This window comes from Rhinopithecus roxellana, chromosome 6 (genome assembly GCF_007565055.1).
Source record: "Rhinopithecus roxellana isolate Shanxi Qingling chromosome 6, ASM756505v1, whole genome shotgun sequence".
In the NCBI taxonomy this organism is placed as follows: domain Eukaryota; kingdom Metazoa; phylum Chordata; class Mammalia; order Primates; family Cercopithecidae; genus Rhinopithecus; species Rhinopithecus roxellana.
Window position 1 is genome coordinate 91,678,650 of NC_044554.1, and position 27,109 is coordinate 91,705,758.

Below are 27,109 nucleotides of genomic sequence, written 5' to 3' on the forward strand. Positions count from 1 at the left end.
TACCACAATCATAGATACTTTCCTGCCTTGCTGTAAATTCCTGTTCAGTTCCTTGTTCCCTTTCTCCCTCCAACAAAATCCTTAGTAATGCATTTACTTCATATAATAGTTGTTTAAAGAACCACAGGGCAGTATTCTCCATGTGGTTCAATTATACCCCCTGAATTGTGTAGGCGGGGTGAGGTCTTTTTGTCCCAACACGACACATAAACATCATCCTGATTTCAATCACATATATGCTAAATCAGGCTTCTGGCATCTCTTAGATCAAGGCCTTTTTAGTTTTAAAATTAGCAATATCAACTAACAACAAGCCATTAAAAGCACCACAGCCAATGCATGTCACCACAACTACTGAAAATATTCCTTCTTTTTCCATTCTTATTAATATAAATAAACTTATTTATCTAGCATGATTCTTTCACTAAATGAATGGCCATTAGAGAGCTCATAAGATCCTTTTCTATCAGCAGAACACTTAAACTGTAAAAAAAAAGTTGAAAAGTGATTTCCCAGTGGAGTGAGAAGTCTCTAATTAATGCTGTGATTGGAGAAATCAGCAACTTCTATCCAACTCACCATAAGCAATCAAAACCCACCTCTATTTGTCCTGTACATTTATCTGAGTCAGTGCACATGGCAAGTTCCCCAGAGAAGTGATGGAAAAGTTATGCTGAGGTAATACAAAATGAATATGAATAGCCTAGTGTTGGACAAACACACAAACTATTTGTCTTATGTCTCCCACCAAATCATTCCATTCTTATGCATGCCAGGATCACACGACCATTCTTTTCAAAGGGCATAATAAATTGAAAGGACTGGTAGACAGGTGTATAGACATTTGATTTTTTATGGGCTTTTTTAAGCTTTAAGAGGTGGCCTGACATAATTTTTAGGAAAGAATGAGATAAAATTCACACTAATATGCTCTCAGGAGTCCTTTATGGAAAAATACTTCACTTTTATTGTTCGAAAAGAATTATCTTCATAATGGAACAAGTTTTCATAACAGCAAACAGATACTGTAAGCGCTCAGGGAATGATCTTACCATTTAGGAAGTCAAGGTGATTTGCTATGACAGCCTGGTATCAAATGACCTTCACAATGAAGGATAAAAGGGTAATTTGAGAAAACACCAAGAAATCCACAAGTAGATGCTGTTCACTGCAAGCTGAGTCTATGCTATGGAAGAAGTAAGGTCAAATCCAGATGAGAAGCCAAGAGATGTTTTAAAACATGAGTCAAAGAAATATATCATCATATATTTCACAAAATGCAAAGATATCTTCAAATGCAAAAAATATTTGCATCAGAGTCTAGGTTTCTTAGAAGCCTCCAGAAATTCTGACATTTTTTATAAGGCAAGAATAAATAGCTAGGGTGATTTTATAAATGAGTCTAATTGCATTTGCTTGTTGAAATTTGACAGTGCGACTGTGGTCTACTATAAAGAGAACATAGGATTGCTTATGTCCCCACAAGTCACAAGATGTTTCACATATGACAATAACACATGAAATTTCACAATATGGCATTACAACTTAACCTAAATTCCAGGAGGATAGTATAACTCACTAAAAGATGAGTAACAATGAAGCCTGGTTATATACAAAATCAGCCACCTAAATTTAGAAATAGAAGCCACTTTTCTTTTCCAAGATAATGCAAAATTATAAGTATTTTGTCAAGAAAGAGGGAAAAACTAAGATAAAATGTGAGCAACCTCTTGTGGAGAGATTCAATATAGTCCTGTGGGAATTGTGCCCTACCTTTAACATTTTTTTCTACAAGATGTCTCCCTTGAGAGACATTGGAAATGGGTTGATCCCCTGCCACACCTATTTTGGAGTGCTGAGAATGATTTCCTATTGTTTGTTTCAGTAGCAGAGTCATTACATATTCAGGGAAGAGGTGCATCCTTTACAGATATTGGTGGCAGTAGATACCACAATGGTTTAACTCTGAGGACCATAAACCAATTCTTCCTTTAGAATAAAATAAGGAGTATAGCCTTGCAGCACCTTTTCTGGTATCCTTTGTGATAAGATGAAAGGCGGGTCAACACGGAGGAAGAGGAGATGGGTTGGGAGAGCAGGGGCAGAAGTCTAGTCACATCCAATGTGGACTTGTATTCAGTTTCTCCAATCCTGAGAGAGCTAATTTAGTGAGAACTGCAGAGGGCTTTAGAGGCAGCTCTGAGCTCTGAGCAAGAGTTGCTGATTCGAAAGGGTTTAAACCTGTACTCAAAAGATGTCCTGCGGGGCTGTATGATGCAGACTGGGAGATGTACAGCTGATTATCAACTTCACCTCCTACTTCACTCAGAATAGGCAATGAGCCAAACACTGGGAAGTTTTCTTGCTCCTGGGAAGATCGTGTACAATCAGGACTCACTGGGAGACATCGGTTCACTGATTTCCTAGATCAGAGGGCAGGGCCAATGTTAGCAGCATTTGCAATGCTGAACATGACAAAGCAAAGTTCCCCATGGAAAGAAGGGGCAAGATGTCTGCTTCAGAGAATACATACAAAGAGAAGAGAAAGACAGGCATGGAAGCTCCTAGGATCAGCCAGGGATGATATGGAAAGGCTCACCGAAACTTAAAAACCACTGAATTCTAGACCTGAATCTTTTGCATCAGTGTAGTAGGTGTGAGTTTAATTATAACCAATTGCCTTTCCTTTTATACTGGTATTTCTCAAATTTCTCATAAACCATTCACGGTTGATAATTAAAAATTCCATTCTCCATCTCCATCACCCAGCTGGAGAATCACCAACGAACATGAAGAATGAGTTTCACTAGCTCCATGACTAACACAAGTATAATTTGTATTTGAAACATTTAAATATTTATTTGCAGGCCAGAGAGACTCTGCCTTTCAGCTGGTTGTCCAAAAGACAAAAGCGTGACAATCTATTGACAAGGTATGAGAGATACACCTGCCTTTGCAAATATATCAAACCAGGCTTGAAGACAAACCCTCCAGAACAGAATTCCTTACTTAAAAATAAAATAGTTTTAAAAAATTCATTCTATTTAATCTTAATTCCAAGCATCCAATATGAAAGGCAGAAGCTGGGATAAGTATGCACTACTCCCATGAGAAAACCATAGTGCTACAAATAACCCTCATGACCTAGTCCTCAAAGAGTCCAAATCCTCTGAAGTGTAGCAATGACGTGCTCAAAAGCAACATATCTTAAGGTTTCTTCACTCACCTTTACTAGTAAGCTTTAAGCTGTTGCTAAAAATGTTTTCCATCATAACTGCAACACTGATCTTTTAAGAATCTCTTCTAACACCAGGAGTAACTATTTCTATTTCTTACTCATCCTCTAACTAAGCTTTCATCTCTCCTCTCATTTCGTATTAAATTAGGAATCACAACTCTACTATGCATTACTGCTTTCTACCTCTCACAGAGTGGAGGGATGAGATGAGAAATGCGGTAGTTTCAGGTTCAAGAAACAAACAAGGATTTCTTTTGAAACATGGATTCTTGAGGCAATTTCACTTTAAATACTGGAGCCTAAGTTATATTCATATGAAAACATACATGTCCTTAACGGATTCACTGTGTTCTGCTGGGGTTCATAATTAGGAGACTGGTTTTTGCTGGAATGACTGTGCCTGTGTGAATAGAAAAAACCAAATGCAAAGTCACACTGAGGTTTTACAGACACGTTCTCTCCTGTCTTCTAGAAATGTACAGGATCCAGAAACCACATTCTGGATATTCAAACTCTAGATGCAGTGATAACTAACAGCTTCCCGAGAGCACAAACCCAAATCAACTTACCAAGTTGCAGATCATACTCTGGTCTGTCTGCATTGCGAATAATGAAGTATCCTGGGGCTGAAAATCAAGGATAAAAATAGAAGATGTTTTTAAAAGATGTTTAAATTAGCTACCATCAATTCTCTCTCTCTCTCTCTACACACACACACACACACACACACACACACACACACATATATATGTAGATAGATTCTATATATATATATTTTTTTTTGAGAAAGGGTCTCCTCTGTCCCCCAGACTGGAGTAGTATAGTGGTATGATCATGCTCACTGCATTCTCCACCTCTCTGGGCTCAGGTGATCTACCTCAGCCTCCTGAGTAGCTAGAAGTACAGGTGCACATCACCACGCCTGGTTAATTTTTCTATTTTTTTTTTGTATAGACAGGGTTTCATCATGTTGCCCGAGCTGGTCTTGAATTTCTCGGCTCAAGCAATCTGCCAGCTTGGCCTCCCAGAGTGCTAGGATTAGAGATGGCAGCCACCATGCCTAGCCTCAGTAAATGTTATTTTAAACATGTTAAAGTCCCCTTTTATTTTAAATCATTAAGTCAAAACATGCAAAAGTAAGTTTTAATAATAGTTATTCTAAATATAAGTCTCTGCTAGCAGAATACTACAAGAGTCATTAAACAGAGGCCACTGGCTTCAGGGGCATCTTTAGTCCACAGCTTCTCCTCTGGCTGTTGATACCAAATCAGAAGTTAGTGGTTGAAATTCCAAAATTTAAACTTTTTAAATGTTGTGAATTCAATCTCACTATATTACTTAAGTGTTCCTTCTAATGGGTTATGTATGAGCCACATGTTAAAATTTCATAAAATATGTTCATTGACCTAAACAAATCAAGCTGGAGTAAATCTAAAGGAAAATTAACCTCTAAAGGAAACTTCATCTCTCATTACATTGGTAGCCAGGCTTGCACCCTCCAAACAGGAGACCCAATTGCCTTTCCTGGGAAATCTGCTAGCTCAAGGGAAAAAACAAAATGCCTGAAGAAATGACATCCAGGGGATGCCTAACAGAAAAGATGAGCCAGTGACTTTTGGATGAAGATGGTGTTTTGAACACATACAGTTACCTCTGTTACCTCCTGAATCCAAACTAAACAACAATAAAGGGAGTTTTTTAAAAGCATAAGCCTGTAAGAATGAAAAGAATGAGAAGAAAGACAGAAACAACAAAATGTTGAAATTGGAAAGCAGATGAAAGAGCAGTAACTTGGTGGATCAGAGAAATCTGTATCCTAAGGTGATGTTAGAAATGCTGAAAATCAGTCTGATTTGTTCCTTAGAATTCCCAGTGATGAAGAATTAGAAGCATAAAGAGCCACAGGAAACAGGAGTGAGGGCGGTGGTAACAACAGAAGAATAGTAAAAAGTCTATTACAAAGTCGTCAGACCTCAAGATATTCTTACCTACTAAGAACACTAAGCAACATCCTTGCCTACCCTAGCAGAAGACTTGAGATTAATTATACAGAGGCTGAAACAGGGTCCCTGGACTGGGGAACACACAGGCACATCAGGAAGGTAGAAGCACTGAGTATTTACATAATAAATACTGAGATCATGCACCCCTCTCACCATTCTGCTCCCATTTTTTCCCCAATCACCTCCATTACACTAGTAGTCAGACCTGAACTTTGCAGACAAGAGACAAAATAAATCTTCCTTGGAAAATCTGGCCAGCCCAAATGAAAAAAAAAAAAAATGCCTAAAGAATCTGACCTCAGTGGCTCCCCAACAGAAAAGATGAGCCAGAAAGTCCTGCAACAATGCCCACAGTCAATGAACTCTATCTACCTGTACAAATTTCCAGTCAGCTTTTCAGATTCCCACTTTCAAATATGAGTATTCAGTCAAGATCACCAAACATTTGATAACTCTCAAATATAAAAGAGAGAAATGGAATAGAAAGGATTAAGCAAGTGGAAGAAACAAAGACTTTGCAAAAGAAAAAAATCAAAAATGATTATTAATATCTTCAGAGATATAATGCAAGAGAATCATTCATGACACAAGAAGAAGATGCTGTTGGAAAATAAATATGCAGTAAATAAAAAGTGTTATTGGAAATTGAAAAACTTACAGCGGTGAAAAACCTGTTAGAATAGTTGGCAAACAGAGAAAGTAGAGAAAGACAACAGAGGAAAGGAAACAGCAAAGAAAAAATAATAGAATACTAGTCAGGAAGTTGACATATGAAAAAGAGAAGTGTTACGGAATGAGAGAACAAAGGAAAAAAAAGGTAAAGCCATGATTAATTTTTTACAATTCTCCCAAATCAAAACCCATAAATTTTGAGATTAAAAAGGCTTATACAGTGGATGAAAAGAGACTCAGACCATAGCCCATCATTGAAACATTTCAGAAACACTGAAGTAAAAAGAAGATGCTACAAAGTTCCACAGAGAAAGAGAGAAAAGGAAGATGAAAGAGGTAGGAGGAGGGAGAGAGAGAGAAAGAATGAGGAGTGGGAAGAAGGTTTCTTACAAAATATCAAGAATCAAAATTACAGTTGCTTGAAGGCAACACTAGGTGGTAGGATTGAGTGGAGTGATAGCTTTAAAATTCTAAGGGAAAATGATTTACAGCTTCGAATATAATACCCAAACTAGCAGTCCATTATATTAATATATACGTAGGACATGTTCAGATGTGTAAGGTCACAAATATTCACTTTCCGTGTACACTTTTTTCAGAAAACTACTGGAGGTTGTGCTCCACCCAAGTGAATGATTAAACCACAAATAAGGAAACTTGCATCAGAAAACAGGGAAAGGACAGGAGAGAGAGATGAAGGTAGCTCCCATGATCAACAGGACGGAAGAGCCAGAGAACAGCTCTGCAGCAAGTCACAGTCATAGGGTACCAGGTTCAGACCAGAGCAGCCCAGGAGGACAGATAGGCAATTTCTTCAAGAAGGTGAAACTGATCGAATGTCCAATGTTTTCAGCAAAATAGGAGATTTATATAACTACAGAGTATGGGGTTGAATATGGGACAAGTACCTAGAAAACTAAGCACATCAACCAACAGGCAAATAAATAAGACCCACAATTATAACCACAAAGGAAAACAAAAAGTTGGCATGAAACAAAATGTGAACTTCATGACTTGGCTGCTAATAGCATTTTCATCACTGTTATATTACCACAGGTTGCCCGGATGGCTCTAATGGAACTCTATCAGAGGAAGGGCAGGAAGCAGAAGAGGAGGCGAATTGGGTGGGTAGAAGGTGGAAAATACTTTAAGTCTTCGCCTTCCAGAGGGATGAGTCAATAGATAATACTTTAGAAATCAAAAAGCAGCATTATAAGAAACCCATGCACACATATAGGGCAGAAACAGAGAATTTGTTGAAGGAAGTGAAATTATTCACCTCTAAGGAACAGGAAATGAAGGGAGTGTATGATGGTCTGAAGTTTTAAAATAAAAGCCCTTATGAAAGTTGTTACTTTTAAAATTTTTGTTCATTCATAACTCTGATAGAAATACAAACCTGAAAAGAATGAGAAATTGATGACAATGCCTATGATAACCTTTCAAAAGAATTATCTGAAGATGGAAGAGATGCATTACCATCTCTCTTTGTGTTTGTGTGTATCTGTATTTGGATGTGGGAATATCAGTGGGTTTTTATCTTTTTATAGGTAACATGGAAAAATAATGAAACCTTTAAATAGAGAATTCTATTTATGAATATATTATGAATACGTATTTAGAGAATTCTAAGTGCTAAATTATTAGAAACTGTTCACATCTGACATTCTGAGACAAAGCAGGCATCACAGACGAGCCTGTTTGAGGTCTCCGTTGAAGAGATTGTCAGAACTGATCCAGGAGCCTGAGAGCCACGTGGCCAGCCTTATACATATGTTACACCTGCCTACCTGTTGGGACATACACATACACTGTCCTAATGGGACAGTTCATCTTGTGGTTTCTCTTTCACAGACTCCCAAGGAAAATACTGCCTTATTGGACACAACCAGCATATGGTTTCTGATCTTCCAACAGCTCCTTCCTGGAGAACTGCTGAAGAGGCAAGGCTCTGTGCAGTGTGGTTCCTATAGGAATCTCTACAGGGAAGCTCCTAAAACCCTCTCACATTTTCTAAAGATCCATCTCATTAGTTCAAAGCAATCCTAGCTCTTCTTTAGAACAGCTGAATCCAGTGGATCTCTCAGATCAGAACAACTTCTCATTTCTAGTAGAGGAATCAGTAGAAGGTAGAAGCCCATGGTATAGCTAATCATATTAATAAAAGCTAACCTAAAGTCAGGGAGAACTTAGTGTGTGCTAGCCTGCTGGGCTAAACACTCTGTTGCATATCTCATTTAATCTTCACAATAATCATGCATTGTTGCTACTATTCTGTTTCCGTTACTCAGTTTGTAAGTAGTGGGGTCTAATTTTGTGCTGACATTCTTAATCATTATGCTATATTAGTGGCACAGAGAACCAAACCACATTGAAAAACATGTGCATCATGCTCAGCAGATGGATCTTGTAAGAAAATAGATTCCTTACCTGTGTGAATCCATTAAATGAACCACCAGAAGCCTAAACAGAAACGAAAATCAGATTGTGTTATTTTTTTTATTATCATTTTTGTAGGACCAGTAAATATCCATTAGACAAGTTGGAAAGTAAAGACTACCACAAGTTTTAAAATCATACAAAAGGTTGCTGTGCATGAAATAACTTAGGAAATGCAAAAGGCCACAGTGCATGATTTTAAATAGGCTGACAAAAAAAGAAAGGTTAATTTTACAATGATTGCTGCTGCATTACTGCTTGGTGCCGACCCAAACCCACTTTCTCTATGAGAAGATGATTCCGGATAAAGGCCATTAGGAGTTATGTTGCTTGTTTTCAGGCCATTGATAGAATCCGGAAGAAGCTTTTCCAGTGTTTCTACAATGCATCATTTTGATGAACAGCAATTATGATATTTTACAGTTTCAGTGGGCCTGGGTTGAAACATTTCATGTGTTCTTATTGGAGCAGAACCATTTTAGGAACAGTAAATTAGTCTGTGCTGTTCTTGGTTTAGCACATTTTTAGTTTCTGCATAGTAAAAGTGAAAGTAGGGAGAAATCAACTCAGAAAATGAGATGGTAACATAGACTCTCATTAATTCCCAAAACAATCATTCTGCTTTGTGTGTGTGTGTGCCTATGTTGTTGGGTTTTTTGTTGTTGTTGATGCTGCTGCATTTTTTTTTTTTTTTTTTTTTTTTGGTCAACCTATTTGTGTTTGGTTTGCACAGATTTCAAGACGTACATGACAATCTGTTAGAGAGATTAGGCCTCCTAGAAGATAGTGATGGATAATGAAGTAGGTGAGAGACATGAGGAAAAACAGAACCTACAGAAGTTTTTGGCTAGTCTATGCTACAGACCAGGGTAAGTACCTCGTCTTTGTCAGCCTCTATTTCTTGGTACAACAATCCATATCTCTGGTTAGCAATTTCATCTTCAGATAAATCTGAGTTGTTGATGTCCTGGTCTCGGGAACTAGCAGAACTCTCAGTGCTAGCATTCCGGGAGGTCCCCAAAATCAATGGTCTTGCTATCTCCTGGCTTTGTTCCCAGCAGCTAGCAATGGCTTGTTTCCTACATACACCTGCTAGTAAGTCCACCTCCAGTTCTTCCTTGTGCTCAACTACATCTACATGTGTCCAGCTATTATCTAAGCCTTCTGTATCTCTGATAGGCCCATGGTTAATAGAATCCAGACAATTGGCAAATCCACTTGCTTGGCCATCTGGTATACCAGAGAATCCTGTTATATCCAAATTATTCAATGCTGCATCCAAGCTTGGCTGCCAGATTTGACCTGGATCTGTTCCCCAAGAGTCTATCTCTGCAATTCTTGGCAAGTTAACAGCATGACTACAGTTCTCAGTTACTGTTCTTTCAGACCCTTCTATTAGTGAACTTTCTGCCTTACATGAACATAAATCTCTTCTGTTGGCATCACTTCCCAGAGAATAATTAAGGTCAGTCCTAGACTGAGCTTCTACTTCAAGTTTTATTGGTAAAACAGCCTGATTTTTATCCCTGTCACCTACAAGAGCATTTAACACAGTCTCACACTGAGTTTCTTCAGCATCTGTACTGTCTTGTGCTGGGTAATATATCATATCATGGTTAGGAGTGTCTATTGCATTTTTCTTTATGTCTTTTCTAGTGAAATCCCATCCCTCAGGGCTGCCATCTTTAATATCAGATACAGAGTAGGTCTGGAGAGATAGATTCAAGATATCTGGGTGATTGGCAGGTTTGGCTCCAAAGCCTTCTATCATCTCACAATTTTTGATTACCTTTTGAATTCCATCATGTAGACCTTGGTCTCTGTCACTAAGTTCTTTTGCCATATCTCCTCTTTCCATGTCCTTTTCTAATAGGTCAGTTTTCTCAAAATAATTTTCATTGGTGTTTGTACTTTCCTTATACCCTGCTCTTACACCTTTTCTAGTTTCCACTTCATTAATTTTTAAGGTCTTATGTGCTTCCTTTCCTATGGTATTAAGAAGATCTACCACTCTGTTTCCTGTCCTTTCACATGCTTTCTCTTCAAATTCCTCTGTACCTTCTAGTGTCTTGATATCAATAGCTCCAGTGTCTACCTTTTGACACGTCTCCACACCTGCCCACAGAGAATCTTCTATCTTCTGTTTCTCTTCCTCTTCATCTGACTTCTTCACATCTTCATGACTTTCTTTGAACAGGCCAGCTGTGTCCATGGCTGGCATGTCTGAGTCAAGTGGGTCATACGGCTGCTTCATCTCCACACAAGGAGCAAAGGTAACTCCAGCCTCGGGCGCAGGCTTTGGGGGCAGTTGTTCATTTCCACCTGGAAGGGCTGGCCCTGGGGCATGCTCACCCTGTTCAGCTACAGTGGGCCAGTCAGCAGACGAAAGCAGCCTGGTGGATAATCTTATGTCTTGCTCTGCTTCGGAGAGACATGCAGAGCCTTCTCCAAACCCACCTGAGGTAATTTCCTGGCTGACCCTGTCTGTATTAGCGTCAGGGCCCCAAGTAAATGCACCTATATCATTTTGAGATCTTTGAATTTCTTCGGCCAACCCACTGTCTGGAGTTTCCTCCATGATCAGGTTACACAAGGAAAGACTTTCTGAAGAGTCAGTCTTTAAAGTATGCAGAAGAGCAAAGGAAAAACAAAAACAAAAACAAAAGATGAAACAGATCATGGTAAGATTTGATGAGAAACACAAAGCTCTTCAGGCAGGTAGCACTAGTAAAACCAAATTGGAAAGTGATTACATTCATTGGCTTAAGGTTTAAATCTATGACTAGCAATGCCATGGGGAAACAGTTCATTCTAGAAAATATACTATGTATGTAATGCATATCAAATACCAAAAAAATCCAGAGTGTTCTGGATATTTACCTACCGGCTGTACCAAATCAGCGCTTGTCTGTATGGGTAAAGAAAATGGTAACAATAAGGCAAGAGAAGAAAATTCACTAACACAAAAAAATCCTATGCTGTCTAGAGTCAACATTCTGCCGAAGGCTATAGCTTTTACTGGCCTAGGAAAAAATTTTACAACTTGTTTTGTGATGGGAATGATTTTTGTTCCAAAATTGTTTAAGACCACTGTAGAAAAGGTACAACTAAAACCCAAAGAAAGCCTCTGTCATTTTCTAGCATCAACAAGGATGTTTTATGGCTAGTACATGACTTCTGCTTTAGCAGACTCTGAAATGTAAAGTTTCAAACACATAAGCAAGTTTGAGAACATCGGAATAAGATCAAGCACTAGAGGTCAAGAAATTACACAGTAGCACACACTCTGACACAGTATCAGAAGAAAATATTCCCCAAACTCATCCTATACTTGGCTCTGTCTTTGAGGTGGATGTTTAGATGGAGAATGGTCTGATATTAACCAGTCTGACTGCCTGGAGAGTTCTCTTGATGTCATTCCTCCAAATTAGCAGCAATTTTCTCCACATAAGAAAAAAATCTTGCGAAGTTGAGATGATTAATAGCTGTGAGCAATTATGTTCAGAAAGTTGTTGTTTTGCATTTTTGTTATTGGTACCATTCCTAGCAAGTTTGTCCTCTGAAATGTTCAAAAGCTGTTTCTAGATGATACCTTCACCTTCTCCATACCCTCCCAGCTAGGGAAGGAAAATGTGTTACAGTTCCACTAAAGATATAAATATCGGAATAACAAAAAAGCATTGTCTTTTTAATCTCCAAGAAAATCAACACAGAGTTGAAGTTAGAATTCAAATGACTTGAGCATCAATCCATGCATGCCTTTTTGTGAATATATGAGTAAAACTTTTCACTAGAAAAGATATAACTTAGTCATTGGTGGTTTCAATCAACATTTTTAATCTCTCTTCTTGAGCACCTTCCTTGATGATCCAAGGATCTTAAAGACTGCAGTATAAGCCCTGCAACTGCAGAAAGAAGCGACAGACATCTTTTTGTTTTAAAGGGAGAAAGAAAGTGGCAAAGTCAATCCAGAAGTGGCATTGCCCAGGAATAGCTAGATCTATCAAACTTTCCTTTTTTTGCCTCACTATAAAAGAAGAAAACATACAACTTAAGTTGGGTTCTTAAGACCACATCACCAGGGCTTTTCTAAAACAAAGACCCTGCTACAAGGGATATGAGGCTGTAGAGGTGTGTGACCAGTCACCTAATTTCACAGCACCAATGAGACCACCACAAAGCTCTGTTTGTGACTCTTTCCCAAGTCTAAATTATGGAGTAGTTATCCTTACACATCAGATTAGCTGAATAAACATCAATAATAATATCTACCTTTTATTGACACATACCAGATACCAGGCTACATACTCTACAATTATCTTATTTAAACCTCACACAGCCTTCTGAGGTAGGCATTGTTACCCTTATTTTACAAATGAGAAAAAATGATGCTTAGAGAGTTTTAGAAATTGCCCAAAGTCTCAAGGTTATAAGTAGAAGAGTTTGGACTAAAATCCAGGGCCATCTGGCTGTAAAGCTCAAGTTCTTATTAACTCAAGCTTCATTAAACAAAATAATTTTTTAAAAATAATTCCATGTGCCTAGTAGCCCATCTCTGCCATTTTCTCATTCACACTTTCCTTGTCTTCTATTTAAGTGTGCATGTCCTTCACTACAATAGCTCCTTTTGCCATCAACCACCACAGAAAGAAACAAAGGGCCAATTTATTGACCATTATTCAAATTATTGACCATTATTCATCTAGGAATCTGGTCCACTGTACTCTTCCTTCACCATCATCTTCAGGTTCTCATAATGCTCAAGACTTTCAGTGGCCTAAGACCATCCTAGGGGACTACATCATCATTAAATTGTATGAGTCTTCTTTCTGTTGCAAATGAAATAAAATATAACAAGGTTTCCAAATTTCTGGGGATCAAGATACATGAAAACAGAGTTATTAGTGGCTTACCGTCCATAGGTCCCAGGGCAATGTCTGAAAGCAAATAAACAAAAATATTGTTAGTTATACAAATCCAAAATGTAAAAAAATGCTGACGTGACAAAAGTTCTTGAAATTATAAGCATTTTTAAAGCATTTTGTACAGCACTGTTCAACAGAATTTTTTTTGGTGATGGAAATGATCCATATCTGTACTTATCCAGTATGGTAGCCCTGGTCACATGTGGCTATTGAGCACTTGAAATGTGCTAGGGTAACAAAAGCACATTTTAAATTTTACATAATTTTATTATACTTAACATAAGCTTAAATGGCATTTAGCTTTGGATAGCACAGGTCTAATCAATCTCACCCTTCACTATGTGATAGGAAAACTATATTTGAAACATGAATGAGGTTACTTTAATACACACACACACACACACACACACACACACACACACCTCATTAAAATGAACTAAACAAGGTATCCAAATTTTAGAGCTTATCACATCTTTGAGGAAATGCAGGCCCTAATCACTGCTAATGCTATTTCCTTCCCATCTCATTCGAGAGGATATAGGATGACCAGTTTGATGGTAAATGAGCCCCAGAAAAATAGTTCTTCAATATGTTAAATTAGATGATAACACACTGCTCAATGAATTGGTAATCATACAAATTGGCAGAGCACCCCCTAAGACACGAATGAATTACACTTACTACTGCTATTTTAATTATAAAGCTTATGAATCCTGGGGAGTGAGGCCAGATGGTTCAAATGACTTCCACTATGGGTGAGGGGAGTAGGGAAGATTTCTCTTTCTTATTTCCTTTATGATTGAGAATTGCAGGTAAAGCCACATCCCATTATGCCCATGTCTTTGTGATTAGAATGGATCCATGTTTATGTACTTATTTTGAATCACTAAATGTGAACAGCAAACTAGAGAGCCTGGCATTCCCACCTTAAAAATATGATGGTTTCCAGTTGAGATTGCAGAGGCCTCATTTGGGTTCTGGGTTATAGAAAGCAGGCCCTGAGTTCTAACTGATACCCACCCACCTGGTTGGGACCCATTCTAACCGCTCTGCACTGCCCGCCTTGCCTCTATCTCCATGCAGCCTGCCTGGTCTCTTGCTTAGCATCTTCTTGTAGGACGACTAAGACAGGAGAGAACAGCTCCATGGAAAGCCACAATTTTCTGTACATGGATCTAATATATGTTTTCTGATTATCTAGATGATTCGCATTTCATTTCTTCATAGCCCCTTAAGAATCAAAGATCATAAAAGCTAGTACATGTCTCTGCATCACGCACACATCAGCAGTATTTTCTTTAAAAGGAAGGCAGGAAATGTGAAATGTCATGTTTATCAATCCTCAGGATCATGAAAGAATGCGTTAGTGTGCACAGATACTGCAGAGATCACAAGATGAGGTGTTCTGCTAGCAGCAAGAACATCACTTGAAAACGTGGGGTCAGGTGACGAGTAAAGGAGGTCATTTGGAGTGAAGAGGAAAGAAACCAGGCAGACCTAACAGTGCTGTGCTTTTTTTGTCATTCAGTCAAGACTTTTGTTCTTAGCAAGAGAGGAGAGGTATGATCAAAGCTGGATTGTAGGACAACTATAGTGTAGTGACTCAGTTATGGCCGCCAGGAGCCTAGAGGGTTTTATTACCTGGCCCTGAGGAAGAGCACAGGAACACACACAGCTTGCCCTCACTGCGGTGATATATGTCCTTCAGAACTAAGATTTTGAAGATTAAACCAAGGTCATTTTTGTTTAATTTTGAAGAATCTCTTAGTCATGAGGCCACACACAGTTTCATGATTTATGGATTATGTAATCATGAATTAACATGAAAGAGGTTTCTCTCCTGATTCAAACTTGTAGACAGAAATGCTATGAAATCTCACCCACTAATCATTCCAGCATCCACTGCAGAAACTTTGCTTCTGCCACAAAAGAAGCGAAGCATGGGCCAGGCATGGTGGCTCACGCCTGTAATCCCAGCACTTTGGGAGGCCAAGGCAGGTAGAGCACGAGGTCAGGAGATCAAGACCATCCTGGCAAACATGGTGAAAACCCATCTCTACTAAAAATACAAAAAATTAGCCAGGTGTGGTGGTGGACACCTGTAGTCCCAGCTACTCAGGAGGCTGAGGCAGGAGAATGACGTGAACCCAAGAGGCAAAGCTTCCAGTGAGCCAAGATCGCAGGGCTGCACTCCAGCCCGGGTGATAGAGTAAGACTCCGCCTCAAAAAAAAAAAAAAAAAAAAAAAAAAAAAAAAAAAAAAAAAAAAGCATGGAGAGTAAGGCAGAGAAAATCCCGTGAATTCTGCAGGCTGTCTATACACTGAAAGAGCTCTGAGAAGGAAGTATATTCAATCATATGTACATTCACTTTGTACTTTTCTTGGTCACCAAAGTGGAATCCTCAAACTTGCTGACAATACTTCTCAAAATATTGTTTTAGAGAACATTCCAATGAATATTAAGAAAAATGTAGTTAACATAAATTTCTGTGCTCAAACAAATTTGGGAAACTCTAAGTTAAACAAACAAACAGTTTTTTTTAATTGCAGAACTTCTCAGTCTTTAGTATTCTCAGTCTTTAATATTCATAATGCACATCATGAATCTTCTAGAAGAGAGTTAATACAGGAGGCTTCCTGGAACATTCACGTAAGAGATTCATTTTTTTTTTTTTTTGTAAAGCATCTTTAAGGCTAGTGTCTAGACTATTAATTTCCTACTTTATTAACACTTTAGACATTTATTGTTCATATTTTACAACAGGAAGGCCTTTAGAAGTCCAATCACATTCTAGAATAAAGCATGGAATAGACATAATCCTTATTTATTGGGGTTCATATTGAGCTATTTATTCCCTAGTAGTTTAGTGTGATATACCAAGAAGGCTTCAAGACCAGGGAATCAAGCTAGGTCTCAGTTCCTAGGGTGAATGTTGCAATACTCTTCCACTAATTCATTTGAAGCATACTCTAGCAACTTTGGTTTTGCCTAAATTCAAATGTGGGGCTCCAAACATTCGCAAAGTACTCATATAAACGGTTTCTGTTTTGTCAAATTTTGAGTTAACTTCCTTCTATTAGCATAGAGAGCTGTAAACTAACTATATTCCAGAGGACCTACCCACAGGTCATTACAGCATCTACCACCAGTATCCTCTGACAGAGAATGTAATGACAGTAACTATCAGAAAGGAAGAAATGTGGAGAGGGAGAGAGTGGTGAGCAAAAAGGCTTGGGGAAGCAAGGCAACTCTCCATCAAACCATAATCACGATCACAGGAGGGGAGCTTCTCCAATGTGGAGGATGAACACAGCATCATCAAGTTCAGAACTATCAACACTGAAAACGGCTTCTGCTGGGCCATGCTCTCATGGTCATTGCAAACACACCTTAACTTACAAAGTATGAGGAAGGGAAGTAGAGAAAACAGCAAGAAGAGTAAACTCAAAGCCAAAAGAAAGAGCTTCATCCAGGGAAGCTATAAAATGTATCCTGTAAACCTGAACAGTTCTGAGTGTAAAGTGGACACTGGTAACAATTACTCTGGGAGAGGAAACAGGAATATATGGTTATGCCAGCTCTATGGGTAGAGAAAGCTGATGGCATGGGAGGCTTAGAATAACTGATATCAATAAGGTCCCCTTTCTACCCTCTTTCATATTAGGAAATATCTGTCAACCAAAAGTAAAAATAGATAGTAGTCATGAAAGGTATAAGGATCATTGTTTACCACACTGAATTATTGAGGTTTATGAAATATCTCCAAACATCCAAAAAGCACCTGATACCTGAGACATGGGTGAGTGGGTCACTCCAGCAGAACCTGCAGGTGTCACCTCGGGCTTGAAAGGATCGAAGTCCAGATCCAGCAAAGTCTCCTCTTTCTTCACCTCAGGGACTTCGTTCTGTTAAAACAAACAACAAAACAAAACAAAACATGTATTAGCTTGAATCTGATAAGACCATGATATAGCCCATGTATACTCTCTCTAATATTATTATTGGGTATCCCCAAAACACACTTTTATAAGCATGGTGGCTCACCAATATGCGCCCAGTCACTCAGCTAAACACAGTGAGAAGGAAATAACTAACTCTGGCCAAGTATAACCTAAGTTGCCCTGGAATGTATTCCAGGCTCTAGCTCTTGTCCTTTGTCTAGCTCCAAGTCCAGTCAACAAAGAGAATGTTCCAAGGATGTATCCTAATGTACCAAGATGCAAGGAGTCTCTTCTGTCAGCTCAGAGAACTCAGATCAAGAAATTACAGATAACCCAATTGATAAAATGGGTCAAGATCTGGACTTACTACAGCAATACTGCTGATGTTCTTCTGGGAAGCTAAAATTTTAAAAGGAAGGTGCCACTGTGACCACATCCCAACTGCCTCATTCCCTCATTGGCACCCTATCCCTTGATTTAGTAATCACTTGATCCAGTCTTCATCCATAGTATTGTTAGTTTCAATTGTGTATGTGTATGAGTGAGGGTGAATGGGAGGGAAAGAGGAGACAGCCATGCCTCCCAACATTTGCTGCAAAATGAGCTCCCATTAATAATATTTTTGAATTAGAAAGAAGGTAAGCCAAATAAGTCACAGGACAAAAGTCCTGCTCTGATAATAAAAAAAATCTATAATACTAAACATTATCATTTGTTCATTTATTTCTGGTATCATAACACATGAAAACAATGTGGGCTTGAAATCGGCATAACCCAGGCTTAAGTTACACAGTAAAGGGCCAGGCTAAGACAAAGTCCCATAAAGTATAACACAGAAAAGGGAGTTGGGGTCAGTTTCCATACAATTTAAATTATATGTGTTTAGCATTCAATATAAAATTCTTTTTAAAAAAAAAACTCTGTTGCCTAGAAATTGAAATGTCAAACCAATGGGTAAAGTATTACATAAAAACAGATTTTTGGAGACAGATTTTTGAAGAACAGGAGTTATTTTAATTAATATTCATCACAGACACTAAAAACTGAGAAATGTATGAAAAGTGAGGGCCAGACAAGTGGCTCACGCCTGTAATCCCAGCACTTTGGGAGGCCAAGGTGGGCGGATCAGGAGGTCAAGAGATCAAGACCATCCTGGCTAACATGGTGAAACCCTGTCTCTAGTAAAAATGCAAAAAAAAAAAAAAAAAAAAGAAAAGAAAAGAAAAAAGAAAAATTAGTTGGGCATGGTGGTGCATGCCTATAGTCCCAGCTACTTGGGAGGCTAAGGCAGGAGAATCACTTGAACCTGGGAGGCGAATGTTGCAGTGAGCTGAGATCTTGCCACTGCATTCTAGCATGGGTGATGGACTGAGGCTCCATTCCCTCCCAAAAATAAAAAATAAATAAAGAAAGAACAGTGAAGTGGTATAACCTAAATACTTTCCTTAGCATATCCGTACTCATTGCAGAAGAAAGCTGCTAATATATCATGCTATTAGCCTTGTGTTTTCTATTTTGCAGCATAGTAACTCCCCATATATACTTTTAAAAAAATTTCACAAGGATAATGCCCTTCTGAGAGCTCTACTTTCTTTACTAATTACAATCACAAAACTATCAACCGATTTCCTATTCAAAATCTGCATAAGCTTTGTTTTCCCCCAACTTTTATGTTGGTACAAATTATATTTTTAAAATTTAGTAAATGTATTCTACTTGGAATATGATAGGCACTGTTTGAAGAACTTTACACATCTGGACATTACCTCAAGTTAACAACACACTTTGGTGCAGTCTAACGTTGACAACACTTTATTGCCTTTAAAGCATTTATCTTGCCATGTTCTCCAAACTGCATTGTACTTGCCTTTTCAAATATAATCCTTACAAAAAATTGAGGGAGAGATGGCAGCAATTCCCCATTTGGGAGAATGAATAGAATTGGCTGAATGGTGATCTGTTGTCATGGCCCCCAGCTGCTATGCAGCAGAGGTAAGACTGCAGTTGGTACCTCTGACTCCAAGGCCTGCCAGGCTGCCGATGATGCCCCAGACCCAAGTTTTTCAATTAGGAACCCCAGGAATCCACAGAGGAATTCTCAAAGTTCTGCAAGTTCTCCATAAAATTTTAGGTCATGTGAATATATTCATTATTTCCCTTTAAGCCGAATGAATCCCCTTAAGGAAGCTCAAATGGGAATTTAGAGATGAAGGATGAAATGAGGCATCAGACTATAATGGGCTATGCTCAGACTTTGATTGAGATCAATCTGTGTTTATACCCCAATTTTACCACTTGCTAGCTGTCTCTCCCTGGCCAATTAATTGAGTTTTTTTGAGCCTCGGTTTCTTCGTGAATAAAATGGGATTAATAAGACCTAATAGGATTACCATGAGTAATAAAGATGATAAATGCGTATGTACATAATAGCTAGGAAATACTCAAAATGGAAATGGAAGCTAATGTTATTGATTACCATTAGCAACAATGCGTACATGTGATTATGGTTTGGCTCTGTGTCCCCACCCAAATATCATCTCAAATTGTAATCCCCATGTGTGAAGGGAGGGACCTGGTGGGAGGTGACTGGATCATGGGGGTAGTTTCCCCGATGTTGTTCTCACAATAGTGAGTGAGTTCTTGTGAGAGTTGATGGTTTTAAAGTGTGGCACTTCCCCCCTTGCTGTCTCTCTCCTGCCACCATTTAACCTTCTGCCTTTCACCTGCTTCCCTTTCACCTTCTGCCATGATTGAAAGTTTCTGGAGGCCTCTCCAGTCATGCAGAACTGTGAGTTAATTAAACCTTTTTCTTTATAAATGACCCCGTCTCAGGTAATTCTTTCTAGCAGTGTGAAAATGGACTAATACAACATGTGAATACATAAAATTACTGTCATCAAATATCCATAATGCCAATTTGACTGCCTTCAAAATATGTAGCTGGTTTTTTCAGACTCAGCTTCTACTTAGCTTTGCCCTCTTAATCTTGAGAATTATCCCTTAAGGTACTCATGTCAAAGAATATTCTGGTAAAGCTACAAAAATAGCAAAAGGATTTTGCCTGCTTACGTAGTATTCTTTCTTAAAAGGGCAGGAATGTACTCACAACTCTGTCACTACATGTTGAAACACAGTAAAGTATAATTTTCCTTAACAAGACAAATGAATCCTGTACACCTTCATCACAATTAGAGTACATATGGTATGGTCTCAACATTCTTAGCTTTTTGGGAACTTGATCATGAGTACTGCTTTACCATCAGAAATCTACAAGGAGTGACTTGGAATGTGCTCCTAAGAAAGGAGACCAGCTGTGGAAACCACAGTGGGGAAAAATCTTCCAATAGGAAAATATTGCCAATTGTAATAATCTGTGCTATGTTTCATGAGTTGTCTTCTACTTGGGACATCTAAGTTTATTAGCAAGGTACTGGACCTCTTCCAGTGCAGATGTGCAATTTGAGCATAATCTGTATGCCTAGCCTTGCCACGGCTTCTTGACAGATGGATTTTACTTCCCCAACCCTTATGTGGGGTTGACCATACGTCATGCTTTAGCTAATGGATATTAGTTAATGTAATGCAAACAAAGGTTGGAAATGTGCTTTCATAGTTGGTTGGTTGGTTTGCATTCCTGCCATTCACCATGAAAAGTACAGCCTTGCGTAGCTGCTAGTCCGAAAAGAATGAGACACATGCAGCACATGTGGGCCAATCATAACGTAATTTTCTAATCAGTGTTAAAGACAAATTCATAAAAAGAACCAGAGAAAAGAAGACATTTCACTGACAGAGGAACAACATGAGGGTAGCAGTAGATTTCTCACCAGAAATAATGAAGCTAAAAGACAGTGAGGAAAGTACTAAGAAAAAGAAACTGTCAACTTAGAATTCTATGCCTCTTGATAATACTTTTTAAAATAAAAATTCAATGAAGATTTTCAGACAAACAAAATCAGGAAGAACACATCACCCTTATATACACACTACAACTGATGTGAAAGATATCTTTCAGGCAAGGGAAAACGATAACAGAAATATGCGTCTACATAAAGGAGGAGAACCAGAAATACTAACCGCCTAGGTAACTATATGTGAGTTTTTATTATTTAAATCTTTTAAAAAGATAATTGGCTGCTTATACAAAAATCATAACAAAGTAATGTGAAGTTTATGATGTAGATAAAATAAAACCCATGAAAAAAATTGCACAAAAACAGAAGTGGGGAAATGAGAGTATATTATTATTAGATTTTTATATTGTACCTTAAATGACTTTATATAATTGAAAGTTAGACTGTGATAAATTAAAATGTATACTAAAACCCTAAAGTAACCACTAAAATGACAAAACAATGTTATAGCTAATAAGCAAATAAAGAAAATTAAAGATAATAATAAAAATGTTCAATTAATACAAAAGAAAGCAGAACAAGAAGGTTAAATGAGCAGGGAGAAAATGGAAAACAAGTGATCAATGTGCTAGAGCTAAACTTCATCATATGAATAATAACCTTAAATGAAAATGGTCTAAATCATGCAATTAAAAGGCACAGATTATCTAATTATACAGAAAAGCAAGGCCCAACTAGATACTGTATGGAAGAAACTAATTTGAAATATGTAGACACAAATAGGTTCAAAGTAAAAGGATATAAAGGATACACCATGCCAATCTAACAAAAAAAAAAAGCTGTAATAATTACATTAACAATAAAAAAGTAGATTTCAAATCAAAGAATATTATCATGGATAAAGAGGATCATTGCCTAAACATTTATGCACTCAATTACACAGCTTCAACATAAAGCAAAAACCAAGAGAGCTGTAAAAAAAAAATAAAAATAAAAAGCACACACACTTTTATAGGAAAGACTTCAATGTTCCTCTTTCAATAATTGAAAGAACAAATGGAGAGAAAATGAGCAATGGTATAAAAGATTTAGATAACACTATGACTAAATTTGACCTAATTTATACTTATAACATTCTGTCCAACAACAGCAGAATATAAATTCTTTTCAAGTGTACATGGAAATGTAACATGATAAGCAGTATTCTAAGACATTAAATAGGTCTCAACTAATTCTTTTTTAAAGGCCCTATCTGTGATTTTATTTCTAAAAACAAACAAACAAATGAACAAAAAAACAAAATGGAACCTCTTTCTTGCACAGACACCAGAGACAATGCTAAAAAGTTCCTAGTATAACTTTACTATAAAGACATACATGGGGGTTCCAAGATGGCCGAATAGAAACAGCTCCAGTCTACAGGTCCCAGCATGAGGACCGCAGAAGATGGGTGATTTCTGCATTTTCAACTGAGGTACCAGGTTCATCTCACTGGTGCTTGTGGGACACTGGGTGCAGGACAGTGGGTGCAGCCAACCGAGCGTGAGCTGAAGCACGGAGAGGCATCGCCTCACCTGGGAAGCGCAAGGGGTCAGGGATTTCCCTTTCCTAGCCAAGGGAAGCTGTGACAGATGGCACCTGGAAAATCAGGTCACTCCCAACCTAATACTGTGCTTTTCCAAATGGCACAGCAGGAGATTATATCCTGCGCCTGGCTCAGAGGGTCCTATGCCCATGGAGCCTCGTTCATTGCTAGGACAGCAGTCTGAGATCAAACTGCAAGGTGGCAATGAGCCTAGGGGAGGGGCGCCCACCACTGCTGAGGCTTGAGTAGGTAAACAAAGTGGTCGGGTAGCTGAAACTGGGTGGAACCCAATGCAGCTCAAGGAGGCCTGCTTGCCTCTGTAGACTCCACCTCTGGGGGCAGGGCATAGCCGAACAAAAGGCAGCAGAAACCTCTGCAGACTTAAATGTCCCTGTCTGACAGCTTTGAAGAGAGTAGTGATTCTCCCAGCACGGAGTTTGAGATCTGAGAACAGACAGACTGCCTCCTCAAGTGGGTCCCTGACCCCTGAGTAGCCTAACTGGGAGGCACCCCACAGTAGAGGCAGACTGACACCTCACATGGCTGGGTACCCCTCTGAGACGAAGCTTCCAGAGGAATGATCAGGCAGCAACATTTGCTGTTCAGCATTATTTGCTGTTCTGAGGCCTCCACTGCTGATACCCAGGCAAACGGTCTGGAGTGGACCTCAGGCAAACTCCAACAGACCTGCAGCTGAGGGTCCTGACTGTTAGAAGGAAAACTAACAAACAGAAAGGACATCCACACCAAAACCCCATCTGTGCATCACCATTACCAAAGACCAAAGGTAGATAAAATCACAAAGAGGGGGAAAAAACAGAACAGAAAAGCTGAAAATTCTAAAAATCAGAGCACCTCTCCCCCTCTAAAGGAACAAAGCTCCTCACCAGCAACGGAACAAAGCTGGATGGAGAATGACTTTGACAAGTTGAGAGAAGAAGTCGTCAGATGTTCAAACTTCTCCGAGCTAAAGGAGGAAGTTGGAACCCATCGTAAAGAAGCTAAAAACCTTGAAAAAAGATTAAACGAATGGCTAACTCAAATAACCAGTGTAGAGAAGTCCTTAAATGACCTGATGGAGCTGGTCATTTGGAAAACACTCTGCAGGATATTATCCGGAGAACATCCCCAACGTAGCAAGGCAGGCAAACATTCAAATTCAGGAAACACAGAGAACACCACAAACATACTCCTTGAGAAGAGCAACTCCAAGACACATAATTGTCAGATTCACCAAAGTTGAAATGAAGGAAAAAATGTTAAGGGCAGCCAGAGAGAAATGTCGGGTTACCCACAAAGAGAAGCCCATCAGACTAATAGCAGATCTCTTGGCATAAACTCTACAAGCCAGAAGAGAGTGGGGGACAATATTCAACATTCTTAAAGAAAAGAATTTTCAACCCAGAATTTCATATCCAGCCAAACTAAGCTTCATAAGTGAAGGAGAAATAAAATCCTGTATAGACAAGCAAATGCTGAGAGATTTTGTCACCACTAGGTTGCCCTACAAGAGCTCCTGAAGGAAGCACTAAACATGGAAAGGAACAACCGGTACCAGCCACTGCAAAAACATGCCAAATTGTAATGACTATCAATGCCAGGAAGAAACTGCATCAACTAATGAGGAAAATGACCAGCTAACATCATACTGACGGATCAAATTCACACATAACAATATTAACCTTAAATATAAATGGGCTGAATGCTCCAATTAAAAGACAGACTGGCAAATTGGATAAAGAGTCAAGACCCATCAGTGTGCTGTATTCAGGAGACCCATCTCACATGCAGAGACACATATAGGCTCAAAATAAAGGGATGAAGGAAGATCTGCCAAGCAAATGGAAAACGAAAAAACGGTAGGGGTTGCAATCCAAGTCTCTGATAAAACAGACTTTAAACCAACAAAGATCAAAAGAGACAAAGAAGGCCATTACATAATGGTAAAGGGATCAATTCAACAAGAAGAGCTAACTATCCTAAATATATATGCACCCAATACAGGAGCACCCAGATTCATAAAGCGAGTCCTTAGAGACCTACAAAGAGACTTAGACCCCCACACAATAATAATGGGAGACTATAACACCCCACTGTCAACATTAGACAGATCAATGAGACAGAAAGTTAACAAGGATATCTAGGAATTGAACTCAGTTCTGCACCAAACGGACCTAATAGACATCTACAGAACTCTCCACCCCAAATCAACAGAATATACGTTCTTCTCAGCACCACATCGCACTTATTCCAAAACTGACCAAATAGTTGTAAGTAAAAAGCTCCTCAGCAAATGTAAAAGAACAGAAATTATAACAAACTGTCTCTCAGACCACAGCGCAATCAAAGTAGAACTCAGGATTAAGAAACTCACTCAAAACCACTCAACTACATGGAAACTGAACAACGTGCTCCTGAATGACTACTGGGTACGTAACGAAATGAAGGCAGAAATAAAGATGTTCTTTGAAACCAATGAGAACAAAGACACGACATACCAGAATCTCTAGGACACATTTAAAGCAATGTGTAGAGGGAAATTCATAGCACTAAATGCCCACAGGAGAAAGCAGGAAAGACCTAAAATTGACACCCTAACATCACAATTAAAAAAACTAGAGAAGTTAGAGTGAACACATTCAAAAGCTAGCAGAAGGCAAGAAATAACTAAGATCAGAGCAGAACTGAAAGAGATAAAGACACAAGAAACCGTTCAAAAAATCAGTGAATCCAGGAGCTGGTTTTTTTGAAAAGATCAACAAAATTGATAGATCACTAGCAAGACTAATAAAGAAGAAAAGAGAGAAGAATCAAATAGATGCAATCAAAAATAATAAAGGGGATATCACCACCGATCCCACAGAAATACAAATTACTATCAGAGAATACTATAAACACCTCTGTGCAAATAAACTAGAAAATCTAGAAGTGAATAAATTCCTGAACACATACACCCTCCCAAGACTAAACCAGGAAGAAATTGAATCCCTGAATAGACCAATAGCAAGCTCTGAAATTGAGGCAATAATTAATAGCCTACCAACCAAAAAAAGTCCAGGACCAGAAGGATTCACAGCCAAATTCTACCAGAGGTACAAGGAAGAGCTGGTACCATTCCTTCTGACACTATTCCAATCAATAAAAAAAGAGGGAATCCTCCCTAACTCATTTTATGAGGCCAGCATCATTCTGATACCAAAGCCTGGCAGAGACACAACAAAAAAAGAGAATTTTAGATCAAAATCCCTGATGAACACCAATGCAAAAATCCTCAATAAAATACTGGCAAAACAAATCCAGCAGCATATCAAAAAGCTTATCCATCATGATTAAGTGGGCTCCATCCCTGGGATGCAAGGCTGGTTCAACACACACAAATCAATAAACATAATCCAGCATATAAACAGAACCAAAGACAAAAACCACATGATTATCTCAACAGATGCAGAAAAGGCCTTTGACAAAATTCAACAGCCCTTCATGCTAAAAACTCTCAATAAATTAGGTATTGATGGGATGTACCTCTCATCAATAGCTCTCAAAATAATAAGAGCTATTTATGACAAACCCACAGCCAATATCATACTGAATAGGCAAAAACTGGAAGTATTCCCTTTGAAAACTGGCCCAAGACAGGGATGTCCTCTCTCACCACTCCTATTCAATATAGTGTTGGAAGTTCTGGCCAGGGCAATAAGGCAGGAGAAAGAAATAAAGTGTATTCAATTATGAAAAGAGGAAGTCAAACTGTCCCTGTTTGCAGATGACATGATTGTATATTTAGAAAACCCCATTGTCTCAGCCCAAAATCTCCTTAAGCTGATAAGCAACTTCAGCAAAGTCTTAGAATACAAAATCAATGTGCAAAAATCACAAACATTCTTATACACCGATAACAGACAAACAGAGAGCCAAATCATGAGTGAACTCACATTCACAATTGCTTCAAAGAGAATAAAATACCTAGGAATCCAGTTTACAGGGGATGTGAAGGACCTCTTCAAGGAGAACTACAAACCACTGCTCAACAAAATAAAAGAGGACACAAACAAATGGAAGAACATACCATGCTCCGGATAGGAAGAATCAATATCATGAAAATGGCCATACTGCCCAAGGTAATTTATAGATTCAATGCCATCCCCATCAAGCTACCAATGACTTTCTTCACAGAATTGGAAAAAACTACTTTAAAGTCCACATGGAACCAAAAAAGAGCCTGCATTGCCAAGTCAATCCTAAGTAAAAAGAACAAAGCTGGAGGCATCATGCTACCTGACATCAAACTATACTACAAGGCTACAGTAACCAAAACAGCATGGTACTGGTACCAAAACAGAGATATAGACCAATGGAACAGAACAGAGACCTCAGAAATAATGCCACACATCTTATAACAATCTGATCTTTGACAAACCTGACAAAAACAAGAAATGGGGAAAAGATTCCCT

General features: G+C 38.6%; 1 protein-coding gene across 3 annotated transcripts in view; it reads right to left on the reverse strand.

Annotated features, from left to right (window-relative positions):
* AMPH (amphiphysin) overlaps positions 1–27,109 on the reverse strand; it is a 258,597-nt gene that overhangs the window by 38,075 nt on the left and 193,413 nt on the right. For 2 of the 3 annotated variants that reach the window (XM_030933296.1, XM_030933295.1), the window contains exons 12-16: positions 17,067–17,183; positions 13,266–13,289; positions 11,237–11,260; positions 8,344–8,376; positions 3,808–3,864 (exon numbers count right to left, since the gene is read on the reverse strand). In XM_030933296.1, coding sequence (XP_030789156.1) covers positions 3,808–3,864; positions 8,344–8,376; positions 11,237–11,260; positions 13,266–13,289; positions 17,067–17,183 — 255 coding nt within the window. Of the gene's footprint in view, positions 1–3,807; positions 3,865–8,343; positions 8,377–10,447; positions 10,970–11,236; positions 11,261–13,265; positions 13,290–17,066; positions 17,184–27,109 lie in introns of all 3 variants that reach the window. The other variant, XM_030933294.1, reaches the window with a different exon arrangement.